At 37.7% G+C, this 13330-nt stretch overlaps 1 protein-coding gene across 6 annotated transcripts in view; it reads left to right on the top strand.

The window, feature by feature from the left end:
* neo1b (neogenin 1b) overlaps nt 1-13330 on the top strand; it is a 146228-nt gene that overhangs the window by 96864 nt on the left and 36034 nt on the right. For all 6 annotated transcript variants that reach the window (XM_039648062.2, XM_039648063.2, XM_039648065.2 and 3 more), the window contains 2 exons: nt 2197-2351; nt 3604-3724. In XM_039648062.2, the coding sequence (XP_039503996.2) occupies nt 2197-2351; nt 3604-3724 (276 nt within the window). The remainder of the gene's footprint in view (nt 1-2196; nt 2352-3603; nt 3725-13330) is intronic.

Genomic DNA, 13330 nt, shown 5'->3' with positions numbered 1-13330 from the left:
CTTATAAATGAATAAATATCAAGGAGTAAATCATTGAAAAATTCTTTCTATTGGTAAAAAAAAAAAATGCAACTGGTCGACCAATAAGAATGTCAGTCGACCAAGACAGCATCGACCGATTAGTCGACTAAACGACTAAAGTTGGTTCACATTCACATATTGGGTCTCATTCATGAAATACGAGCAAAACAAATTTTTGTGTAAATCGTGTGTAAAGCGGTTCTGGTGTAAATTTTCGGATTCATTAAAATGTTCGTATTTTCCAAATGTTAGTGGGTACGCAAGAAATCTACACCTGCTCCCAGCCACGCCACGCGTAAATAGTGCGCTTAACATCCGAACGTTTTGCTCATTAATAAGGCTGCATTTTAATTCACCTTAATCGGGTACATATTTAAACAGCATTTTGAAAAAAAAAATATTATATAGTATTTACATCCGTTTTTTCTTTTTACTTTTACTATGAGAGCCAGTAATAGATCTGGTGATCGATGGTGGTCCTTCTCCAGTTTGAATACGTTTTTTACGAAGTGATTTTCCCGAAAAATTTTTTTTTTTTTTTTTTTTTTTTGCTGTCAAGCTTAAAGGGTTAGTTCACCCAAAAATGAAAATTCTGTCAGTATTTACTCACCCTCATGTTGTTCCAACCCCGTAAGACCTTCGTTCATCTTCGGAACACAAATTAAGATATTTAAGATATTAAGATCTCTCCTGCATACTAGTCCATAGGCTTCTTGAGGGAATGACTCTTGCTGTCCTCGAAAAGTCATTAAAGACATCGTTAAAATAGTCCAAGTGACTACAGGGGCTCAATCTTAACTTTATCAAACGACGAGAACACTTTTGTGCGCAAAAAAACAACAAAAATAACGACTTTATTTCAACTGTTCACTTCCTTCTCCATGAGCCTGTAAGTCAGTTAACGTAGTGTGATTGCGTAAAGCTACGTCACACGTAGGCTCACTATTGGCCGACGCTGGTCATGTGTGTGTGATGCGTGTGACGTACAATAACAGAAGCTTACGCTATTAAACTAGTAACCTGACTCGAGGCAGAGGGAGAAATAAACGAATAGTTGAAATAAAGTCGTTATTTTTGTTGTTTTTTTGCGCACAAAAGTGTTCTCGTCGTTTGATAAACTTAAGATTGAGCCCCTGTAGTCACTTGGACTATTTTAACGAGGTCTTTAATGACTTTTCGAGGACAGCAAGAGCCAGTCCCTCAAGAAGCCTATGGACTAGTATGCAGGAGCGATCTTAATATCTTAAATATCTTAATTTGTGTTCCGAAGATGAACGAAGGTCTTACGGGGTTGGAACAACATGAGGGTGAGTAAATACTGACAGAATTTTCATTTTTGGGTGAACTAACCCTTTAATGTTGAACCATTTTCTTCTCACTTCTGGGACTGTTCGATTAACAGATGAACGTTGTAACGGATAGAGAGTCGGATTAAACCGCGTGTCTGAGTGAAGACGCGAGTTGTTTCAAAAGTGATGGGGACAATATCGACCCCGGCAAATTACTCCTGTGTTTACTGCGCGGTAAACAAGTGTTCCATTGAGGACACAGCCGAAGTGCAACTCATCATGGGAAGCGAGATCGCACTCGAGTTCATCCAAACAACCAAACCAAGTTTAAAAACAGCATAATTTACCAAGGCTGATGCTGGAGAGGAAGAACAGTGTGATTTTGCGCTTTAGAGAAATGAGATCACAGCACAAACAGTCACTGCCGGAGATGGTTAGCGTAGCAGAGTTCAAGGAAATGAATGTTCCTCTGCTGACAGCACGGAGCTGCAGATGGAGAGCTGTTGATTTTCTTTGTCTCTTGTTGATTTTAGAAGGTGAAGCTGGGCGTATAAAACAGAGAATCAGTCAGCCTTGACGCACCTTTGTCAGACGGCGATAAGAAAACTACCTCTGAGTCTGAGAAACTCTGGTTATTTTTAGCGTCTCTGTATTCTTCATCTGTTCTTCCCAGATGAACGTCCTCCATTACCTGCACAAGATATAAACATCAGCTCGGATGCGGTTGCCATAGGAACTACAAAGGCAGATGAGTGGAAACGCACTTTACCTGCCGCTTTTCCTGTTCGCATGAATCCCAGCCATGGGATGTTGCTCTTTTGTTGTTGTTTTTGTCCTAATGTACCTCCGCTCAAGTTCACGCCTGCCTTTATTGGTTTTCTTCCAGTTCCTCCACGGTTCGTGACGAGACCCTCCAACACTTACGCCCAGGAGTCGATGGACATCATCTTTGAGTGTGACATCACCGGGTCCCCGCCGCCCACCGTCAGATGGATGAAGGACGGAGACACAGTCATTCCCAGCGACTATTTCAGGATAGTGGTGCGTTAGACCGCCTCCTCGCTGCATACTACACACCTATCTGATGTAAACACTCGTATTAGCTAGTTCTGTTTCTTGGCAGATGGAAAGATAGATGGATAAATGGATGGATAGACGGATGGATGGAAAGATGTATAGATGGATGGAGGGATAGATGGATGGATGGATGGACAAATGGATGGATAGATGAATGGATAGATGGATAGATGGAAAGATAGATGGATGGAAAGATGTATAGATAGATAGATGGATGGATGGATGGATAGATGATGGATAGATGGCTAGATGGATGGATGGAAAGATAGATGATGGATGGATGGATGGATGGAAAGATATATGATAGATAAATAGATAGATGGATAGATGGAAAGATAGATGATGGAAAGATAGATAGATAGATAGATAGATGGATAGATGGAAAGATAGATGATGGAAAGATAGATGGATGGATGGATGGAAAGATAGATGATGGATAGATGGATGGATAGAAAGATAGATAGATAAATAGATAGATGGATAGATGGAAAGATAGATGAGGGAAAGATAGATAGATAGATAAATAGATAGATGGATAGATGGAAAGATAGATGATGGAAAGATGGATAGATAGATAGATAGATGTATGTATGGATGGATAGATAGATAGATGGATAGATGGATAGATGGATGGATAGATATATGTATGGATGGATAGATAGATAGATGGAAAGATAGATGGATGGAAAGACGTATAGATAGATAGATGGATGGATGGATGGATGGACGATAGATAGATAGATGGATGGATGGATAGACAAATGGATGGATAGACAAATGGATGGATAGACAAATGGATGGATAAATGGATGGATGGTTAGACGGACGGATGGATACCTGTTCCAACCCCTTTTAGCTGTAGGAATAGTGTTAAATCCTAATTTTGTTTATTTATTTAGTTTTTTTTAAATTAAATTGTTATTTTTGTGCATTTAAAAAAAAAATTTATTATTTGTAGTATTATTAGCGTTAACTATATGAATACAGTTTTAAATTCTGATTTTAGTTATCGTCCAGCAATAAATAATAAATAAACAGAAGATGCATATAAAGAGCCGCTAAATGGATTCGTTTCGTACATTAATGGCTCATCAGTTTGTACCCTTGTACATACAGTGCCAGCCCCCATTAATCATTACACAACTGTGTTGTGTTTAACACGTTAGTGTTGTTCCTTCTCATGAAATGCTGTGTTTTGTTGTCTGTTTCCCCACAGAAGCAGCATAACCTGCAGGTTTTGGGTTTAGTGAAGTCAGATGAAGGTTTTTATCAGTGTTTAGCCGAGAACGACGCCGGGAACGTCCAGGCCAGCGCTCAGCTCATCATACTGGATTTAGGTAAACTCTCTTTACACTGCAAATGTGTGTGTGTGTGTGTGTGGTTCTACCTGTATTCCTGAAGCGTGTACAGAAAAGCTCAGACTAGCTTCAGAGTCAAATCCCTTTAGATCTTGAGTGTTTATTCTAGCGTTGGGCTAAAGACTTGCCAAGACTCACTGATTGATCTTTTGACAGGAATTAAACACAGAAATCATTATCACAGGGTGGGTCGTAGCAGTCCGTCACTGATGCTTTCTGGGGATGAGTCCAAAAGCTTTTGTGGCTTTCATTTGATCATGATTGTTTTACAGCATGTCATAAGCGTGACATCTACATATTTACATGATCTAGATAAAATATAAGTGCATTTGCCTGTTCAAACCATAGACTGTAAAAAAAGATGGACGACGCCCCTTCGCTCTTTTCCATCAGAGAGAACTGAAGCCGCCAGTGTCTCGATATGACGCTGACATCTGCGCACTGGCGTTTTAGGGACCTGACATGCCCCATACTAACATAGACTTTAAAAAAAAATGGACATTGTGTCTGTGACATCACCCGTTGGTTTCTGAAGAGCATTTTTGAAACCCAAAGTGGGCGGAGCCGGCGGTCGCCATCTTGGCAGCACGTCATTCCCGGATAAACGAAAATGGGTGAAGATACAGAATTAGCTGAGGTGACGTGATGCTAGCAGACAGCAAACGAACGGCTGGTAGTGACATCACTTAAGTGGCCACGCCCTTAATTATGCAGAACTTTAAGGCTTAATATAATTTAAACAGACGAGTTATAAAAAAAGATAAGATAAATTCTTAAATCTCAAGAATCGATTAGTCATCCTGTTTCATTTGAATGAATGGATCATTGTATCGCGGCTGCGCGCATCCAAAAAAATCGCATTAATCTTTGTCCTTTGTTACTATTGATATGAAACAAAGTCTCAATTTTCATTTTCTTTAAAAATTCAAAAACATAAATAGCGTTTTGGCGCTGTGGCGTGAGATCAAGAGAAGCAGCAGCGCTGATCTCTCTTCCGGCTTAATAATACCAGTCACAGCGCCAAATAAACATGAAAGTGTGTTAAAGATAGAGTACAACTTATCCAAATCCGGATCATGTCACATTGATTCGCTCAATCAGCGTTTCAACCGCGGAAAGACGTCAGTTAAACAGCTTGTAATCAATGTATCGTCATATTTACCTCAGAAAATCCTAGTCGTCATGAAGGACAAAATTAGCTATATAGACCAAAACCACGTTTTGCACCAGGCCGTCGAGACTCTTAGCATAGTGGTCTGTGAGATTGGGTCTCTATCAATGAATCGCAGTTTAAGTCACTTCCGTGTCGGATTCATGTGAGAGACAGGAAGGTTGCCGCTTGGTTTCTTAGATGCTCTGCATGTTTTAGTCCATCTGAGTGTGTTCGGCAGCTTCTCTTCGCAGGCGTTGCATTGGGACGCAGTGAATGAAGGCTTGAACACACGTTCAGAGGCGTAAATGACGCTGCATTGATTGGCTGCTGGTGTGAGATCTGTTTGGCACCTGGCACGGGTGTAGAGATCTCGCCGCTGAATGTTTAATTAACCGCGCCGCTTTATTAGATACGTCTGCATGCTCTTCATTTTCATGTAGCATTAGCCCTGCAGTATGTGTGTGTGTGAATCTCGTTTAATAATGCCGGTTTCTCCCGCTTTACTGAGGTTTAGTTTGCAAACTGACACCAATGAACCACCAAATGAATTGAAACTGAAACCGTCTATTGACACGTCGTTATTCACTGATCAGATTTCACTAGAGGAAGTGGATTTAAGCTCTCATGGGTAGTGGTTACTTAAGATTTCAGAAGCCTTAATTATGACGTGATTAATAAGTGATTTTGGTCTAATGAATGTGTCAGAATATGCGTTGTTAATGTTTTTTTTTTTTATCTACCGTATACAAAAGGGACTCATTTAGGTTGCATTATAATTGTAATAGTTACAATTATTAATATTAAGTTTAGTGTAGTATTAAATTATGTTGTTGTTGCGGATCTAATTATTAGTTCCCAACAGTATTAAACTCATTTTACTATAAACATCATCAAATGGCGTGAGTTTGGGGTGGGTCTAACCAATGACAGACTTCCTCTGGTAATACAATGTTGTGACCTTTTGTTTGTGTTGCTTGTTTGCGATCATCAAATGTGATTTTTATTTAATTTAATTAGTTAAGTAAGTTAGTAAGTTAATTAGTTAAGTAATTGTCCGAAGCCCCGCCCACTTCTGTTTTTAACCCAACACTAATGGTGCGAGGCCCCTATTGAATCTGTTAGGATTATTATTTTATTTTATTTTTTTTCTGTAAAGCAAGCGCCATTTTCGCGGCCGCAACATGCTCAAAAAACTCACCAAATTTGGACTGGTGAAAAATTTCGTATTTTGTGGGTTTCGCGGATGGGCGTGGCAAAATGGCAAAACTAGAAAATTGGAGAGAAAAAAATTGCCCCTCGTCCACGTTCAAACTACATGCACGAAATTTGGTGGGATTGTGTATCGTATCAAGCCGCACAAAAAGGCCTCAAGACAGGAAGCCCGCCGTTTTGAATTTGGCGGCCATTTTGGGGCCATTTACATACTCCGTACGTTAACGAACTCCTCCTATGGATTTAGTCGGATCGACATAAAATTTCTGCTGTGCCTTTTCGTATTTTCGTCGATGGGTGTGTCCGTGGCGTCGATGATTCGCCATGAAACAGGAAGTTGTAGTAACTTGGCTGTAAATGCCCAGATCTGCACGAAATTTTACACATTTGACAAGAGTCCCGCCCTGAACAAATCTACATGCCAACATTCACCCGCAGTCATAGCGCCACCTGCTGGCAACAGGAAGTGAGCTTTAACCAAGCAGCCCCCACCGCATGTTTGACCGACATGTACGAATTTTCTGTGGTACATCTACCATGTCCAGACGCACAGAAAAGTCTCTTGGAGCGATGCCCTAAACTCGACAGGAAGTCGGCCATTTCTAATTTTACCGCCATTTTTGGATGACTTACTCATTACGTACTTTAACGAACTCCTCCTAGAGATTGAGTCGGATCGACTTCACATTTCTGCTGTGCCTTCTAAAGGCATTGACGATGTAAAGTTGTGCTATTTGCGCGTTTTCGTCAATGGGCGTGTCTGAGGCGTCGGCGATTCGCCATGAAACAGGAAGTTGTTGTAACATCCTCAGACCTGCGCAAAATTTTATACTTTATACAACAGTCCCGTCCTGAACACATGTACATGCCGAAATTAGCCAACAGTCATAGCGCCACCTGCTGGCAACAGGAAGTGACCTTCAATGAAGCAGCCCCCGCCGCACGTTTGACCGACATGTACGGAATTTCTGTGCCACATGGATCATGTCCAGACGTACAAAAAAGCCTCTTGGAGCAATGCCCTAAACTCAACAGGAAGTCGGCCATTTTGAATTTTACGTCAATTTTTGGGCGATTTGGATGCGTAGCGAATTCATAACCGCACCGGCTGAGCTCCAGAATATGCAACGCGGCCGCATACCCCGACGAGCTACAGGTGCGAGGGCCCGCCGATTGCTGCTTGCAGCTTTAATTGAGATTGTTACTGATCTTGAGTCGTTTCCTAAGAGGTTGTGTTGTTTCCCATCAGCACCTCTTAGAAACAGGACCACTTTATCATGACTGGGAGGAAGAAAAGAGGAAATGAAATCCTGATAATGAAATAAAAAAGGTCCACGGGGACGATCCGTCACGGTGGAGTTTAGCAGACAGTTGGTGGCGGCTGATTTCAGTGATTAAAGCATCACTCTCAGTTATTGATTATGTTTCTGTGGGAGTTTGGAGAAGGAAAAGTCGCCATTTAATCTCTGTGTTGTTTAAGAGAAACAGGCATCAGGATGGAGTGAACCGCTGTGACCTCGCGTCACTGTTTCTGATGTGCTTGTGTCTTTCCTCTAAACATTTGCTCCCAAACTCTCCAATTACACGAGAGCTTTGTTTTGATTGAAGAAATAATCCACTTCAGGACTCTTGCAAATCAGTCCAGGCCCTTGTGTTGATTTCCTGCGGTGCGCGTGTATGATCCTTCACAAGTCATTTGCATTGGAGGTTCTCAGAAAATAAACATTAGGGATGGTTTACCTAGAAATGAACATCCTGTTATCCTTTACTCACCCGCAAACCCATATGCCTTTTCTTTCTTCCGCTAACGTCACAATGAAAGTCAATGGGGTCCAAAACAAGCCCATTGATTTCCATTGTATGGACAAGTGCTGAGACTATATATATATATTAGGGCTGTGCAAAAATTAATTGCGATTAATCACATCCAAAATAAAAGTCTGTGTTTACATAATATATTTGTGTGTGCTGTAGATAATTATTTTGTATATATAAATACACACACATGCATGTATAAATGTAAGAAAATGTGTTACTCGTATATAAAATATTTATATAATATAGATTATGTATTTATATATATATACAGAATTTAAGCACAAATAATTCTTAAATATATACATGCATGCATAGGTATTTATATATACAAAATAATTATACACAGCACACACAAATATATTATGTAAACACAAACTTTTATTTTGGATGCGATTAATCGCAATTAATTTTTGCACAGCCCTAATATATATGTATATATATATATATATATAATGGCAGATGAGAATAAGTCAAAATAAAATATATATATATATATATATATATATTTAATTTTGTTGGGAAATATTCCTTTAAGTTATATGGTTGATATATCCATGTGGCTGTTAGCGGATCTATTAAAAATATATTAAAATAAATTATTAACCAATAATAATAACTTTTTATTATTATAAACATATAATTGTACATACAATTAATTAAATTTAGGTTCCATGATGTTTGAGTGAATGAGGAAAGAATTTGAATCTCAGATGATATTGCATAGATTTGCTATTTACGGATATGTCACGCTCTGCGAGTGTGAACACTGGCCTCACGAGCGTCGCTGATGAAACACCTTTTTTCCTCATCCTTGTTCCTCCATTACAGCACATAATGCCAGTGCATGTTCTCTCTCGTTCCAGCTGTACGTTTGTGTGTGTGTGTGTGTGTAATGAGATCTGCTGGCATACTGTAGATTACATTCTGTTAAACATGAATGAGTGTGATGGTAGGGGTGGGCGGCACGACACGACCAAAATGCTCTCAGTATCACAAGATATAGTCATTTTTGCTGAAAATCCAATTTTGCGTTCTTTTAAAAAATTTTTTTGCATTAAAAACCAAGTAGTAATCATTATTTTTGGATGATTTCCATCAACGAAAGGCATTTTATTTATACAATTATGGAACCTGATATATTTTTATACTTTAGAAATTGGAAGGCAAACCCTTACATAAAACCTTATTTGCATTTAAATGATAAATATGCAATATCACATACCTGAGCGAGTCTCTAAATGCAACTGTTACAAAAACTTTTTTTTTTTTTACAAATTATATTTAATTTTTCATTTATTGAATTAACTTTTTGTTTTTATTATCATGTTCATGAGTCAGTATTATTTTATTTATTTTTTTAATTATAACATTTAAATAATTCAACCCTTTCTTTTTTAATAATTTTTTTTTCTTATTATTGTGAAGCTGCAACTTCACTTTTTAAACGACAATATCCTGGCCGGACTACTGACTGATATAAGTATTTGAAATGAACGTGATTTCTTAATGTCTAGTGACATATAAGGGAAAATTTATGATTAATAGAAATAAATCAATACAGTCCCTTTAATTTACATTTATTATTCTGCGTGCTACCGTTTGAAACTCTGGCAAGGGTCTAAAACACAGCAGCTACAAAAACAACAAAGCACTACCGCAAAATACTTTGTGACGCATTTCTCCCGACACACACCCGGGAATGAAGAGATATTTGGGCCCTGAAGCTCGTCATCATGTACCGTTTAAAGACCTGTTGTTGGTGATTAGAGCGTGTTTCCCGCGGTGAAGCCCTCATCTGACAAGCCTGCTGATTGGGATGTGATTTCTGCAGCGTCGGCCTTCTGGAGGTTCTGCTGAGCTTTAAACTCAATTGATGAGCAATCAGATGTTATTGGATTGCGTGAATGGCTATTGATGAGCTGGCCGGGGTTCCTGTCAGGCGGTCCGTTTTTCCTGGCGGCAAACGTAGGGTGGATGAAGAGCGAATAAAAATGTTGTTTTTTTTACCCCTGCTGTGCCATTTGTACGATCCTAAACGCCTCCGTTCAGGAAGCTTTCTCTGTGTGCTTATAGGCCTTTTGGGCCTCGACGGGAAGAGCCACGCGCGTTTCGCCCTCCACCCATCTAATGAAAACATCTTTCCATAAATAACAGGACCGATATAAGTAAAGGTGTTGGTGTGAATCATTCCCTTTCCTGAGCGGCGTGCCGTACGCAATCCTCCTGTGGGATCGAGGTTACGCAAACAGACCAGTCAGGTGTGATCCAGTCCGTTTTATAGTCATCAATCAACTTATATATGAAGAGTTCAGATGCAAAAGCCTCTAAATGCCATTTGAAATTTTCTTCTTTAATGATGATTTTCATCAAACTTGTATATTTAAGTTCATTTGGGAATGAAATGACTCGAAAAAAAGATTTGTCCATTTTGATGAACGAGTTCGAACAGGAGAGTCATGAACTTTATTTATTGATTAAATGAGCGATCGTTTCGCTTGATAAGACCCTTATTCATCGTCTAGAATCGTTTAAAGCCCTTTGAAGCTGCACTGAAACTCTCGTTTGGACCCCATTGAAGTCCATTATATGGAGAAAATCCTGGAACGTTTTCATCAAAAACCTTAATTTCTTTTCGACTGAAGAAAGAAAGACATGGACATCTTGGATGACACGGGGGTGAGTAAATTATCAGCAAAAGTTATTAAAAGTGAACGACTCCTTTAAGCCTGTAAGAAGAGGTAGGTTTTTAACAAACAGACTGTGTCCATAATTTTGGACCAACAATAGAAAAAGCACGTTCACCCCTCAGATTAAGTCTAGATCTCTTTGTTGAGATGACTTTAATGATCTTGAGTTATTTCATTTCAAAAGATTTAGAGAGATATTTTGAAGCTAATCCGTTCATGGCTTTAAAAACAAAAAGCTGAATTTTAAAATCAATTCTGTATCAAACTGGCAGCCAGTGCAACGAATGCAGTATGAGATTATAATATCAAAAGTCTGCCTGCGCAATTCACCGTCTGAAGACAAGTAATATTGGATTGACTCATTCCAATATAAAGAGAATTACAGATGAGACGAGCGAAAGCATCACTCTCTCAAACTCTGCAGATGTTTACTGCAGCATTTATCAAATTTAAGAGCAGAATCGATAAATCACACCCAAGTTGTTCACAGAGTGTTTTACATAGCCATCAAGAGTTTTATAGAGGTGTAAAGTGCTTGAAGAACCACTGATTTGGTTGACGAGGTTAAAGAACAATAAAAGACACCCAGAGACTCAGCAAGTTGTTTTTATGTCTCTTGGTAAAAGACAAAAACTGATTTCTGGAAGGTTAATAAACTCAAGTATAAGTGTAGACATCAATAATAGTGATGCTTGACTGGGTAAACACCACTAATCAATTGTCTCAGTAACTTTGGTTGTGGCCGAAAGCGTTCTGGTGAGATGATCCTGATCTTTCTTCTGGATGACAGACGTTTGAAGAGCGCTGAGGATCAAGGCTCGGGGAGTTTTGAGACGAGTGTGTCGGCGGGTTTGTAACCTTTGTAGTGCCAGCCTCTTTGTGCACGACGCCGTCTCATCTTCAGAGGAAACGCTTTAATGCCATTTTCATATCAACATGACGCATCAGATCAACTTCAGCTCCTCTTTTATCTCCCCGCCTCGCTCATTTATTAGCCTTTCTTTTCAACGGTTTTCAGGAATGATGTACTGTGGTCCTGACACTGTGTATTTGGGGTTTTAGATTTAACATAATGTCTTTATTACAACATACATATTTACCTGTGGGTTTATATCAATATTATGTATGTTTTAATAAAGATTTTATTTCTTGTTTCATTTATTGTTTCATTTCACAATTTTTTTGTGCTCTAATGATTCAGTATTTATCTGTATATATATATATATATATATGAAGAGTTCAGATGCAAAGCCTCTAAAAGCCATTTGAAATTTTCTTCTTTAATGATGATTTTTATCAAACTTGTATATTTAAGTTCAGTAATTTCACTTAAATGGCAAAGATAATTACCTATTAATTGTTATTTAAGTGAAATTACTGAACTTAAATATACAAGTTTGATAAAAATCATCATTAAAGAAGAAAATTTCAAATGGCATTTAGAGGCTTTTGCATCTGAACTCTTCATATATATATATATATATATAAACATACAGAGAAATACTGAGTCACTAAAGCACAAAAAAATTGAGCTATTCGATATAGATATATATTTATATCTCGATTGACTAAATGTAAAAAGGACTCAATATTTCCCTGTATGTTTTATATATATATATATATATATATATATATATATATTAGGCTGTCATATGGTGATAATTTTTTTAATTAATTACACAATGTGGCAGTTACTCAATATATTTAATCTCCAATTAATTATTTAAATTGCCCCCAAAAGTCATTATTGTGTTAAATAATAAAATAATAAAATAGACATTACAAGAAGCAGCTTTAGAGAAAAAACACACACACACACACACACACACACACACACACACACACACACACACACTCACATATATATATATATATATATATATTGTAATATTTTATATATATTATTATTATTTTATATTATAAATATAAAATCTTGAAAGTACATTAGCCAAAGAGGGACATACCCGTTAATTCAAGCTTCGCCTTTCGTGTTTACATTTGAGTTAACACTCAAGCCAAGTTAATCTTGGACTACATTGGCCACCGTAGGAGTTAAAACGAAATCGGAATTGAGAGGAACAGAAACTAATATTCATTAGATGGTCATATACCTTTTCACCACTAGATGGGGGTAGAAATCACACAGTGTGGCTTTAATATGGAACAATGTAATTATTTCTCATGATACGCTAATTATGAAACTAAAACTGAATGTCTAAATGAGTACGTTATTTTGAATCATTGGTTCACCCGATTGATTCACTCAAAACGTGGATTCATTCGGAAAATAAACACCGTTGTGTGTTACTCGGACACAGACGTCAGTTCTGCTCTAGCTTTATAGGTAATATTTTTGTTGGCAAAATTAAGCAAAAGCAGACAATAGTGTGTCTAAAATATAACGCAATATTAACTTATTTATTGAACTGCTGTATAAAATCAATATCACATTGGCACATATAATCACATTGGCATATATAATATATATTACATATTGAATTTTAGGGTTGCAATCTTGCAAAACATATTTATGTATACACTCACATAAATGCATGCAAGTTAATATTGCTGTTTTGTGGTTTTATATCAGTGGATATAAATGAAAATGATCAACAAAAAAATGCAAAATTAAAAATAAATTAAACATTATAAATCTATTTTGGCTTCTTTTACGTCTTTTCAGAGCAGATGCATAAACAGCAAGCTCTATATTAC

Source organism: Pimephales promelas, chromosome 25 (assembly GCF_988280905.1).
Source record: "Pimephales promelas chromosome 25, fPimPro1.hap1.1, whole genome shotgun sequence".
Classification (NCBI taxonomy): Eukaryota; Metazoa; Chordata; class Actinopteri; order Cypriniformes; family Leuciscidae; genus Pimephales; species Pimephales promelas.
This window is presented reverse-complemented; position numbering and strand designations above follow the sequence as displayed.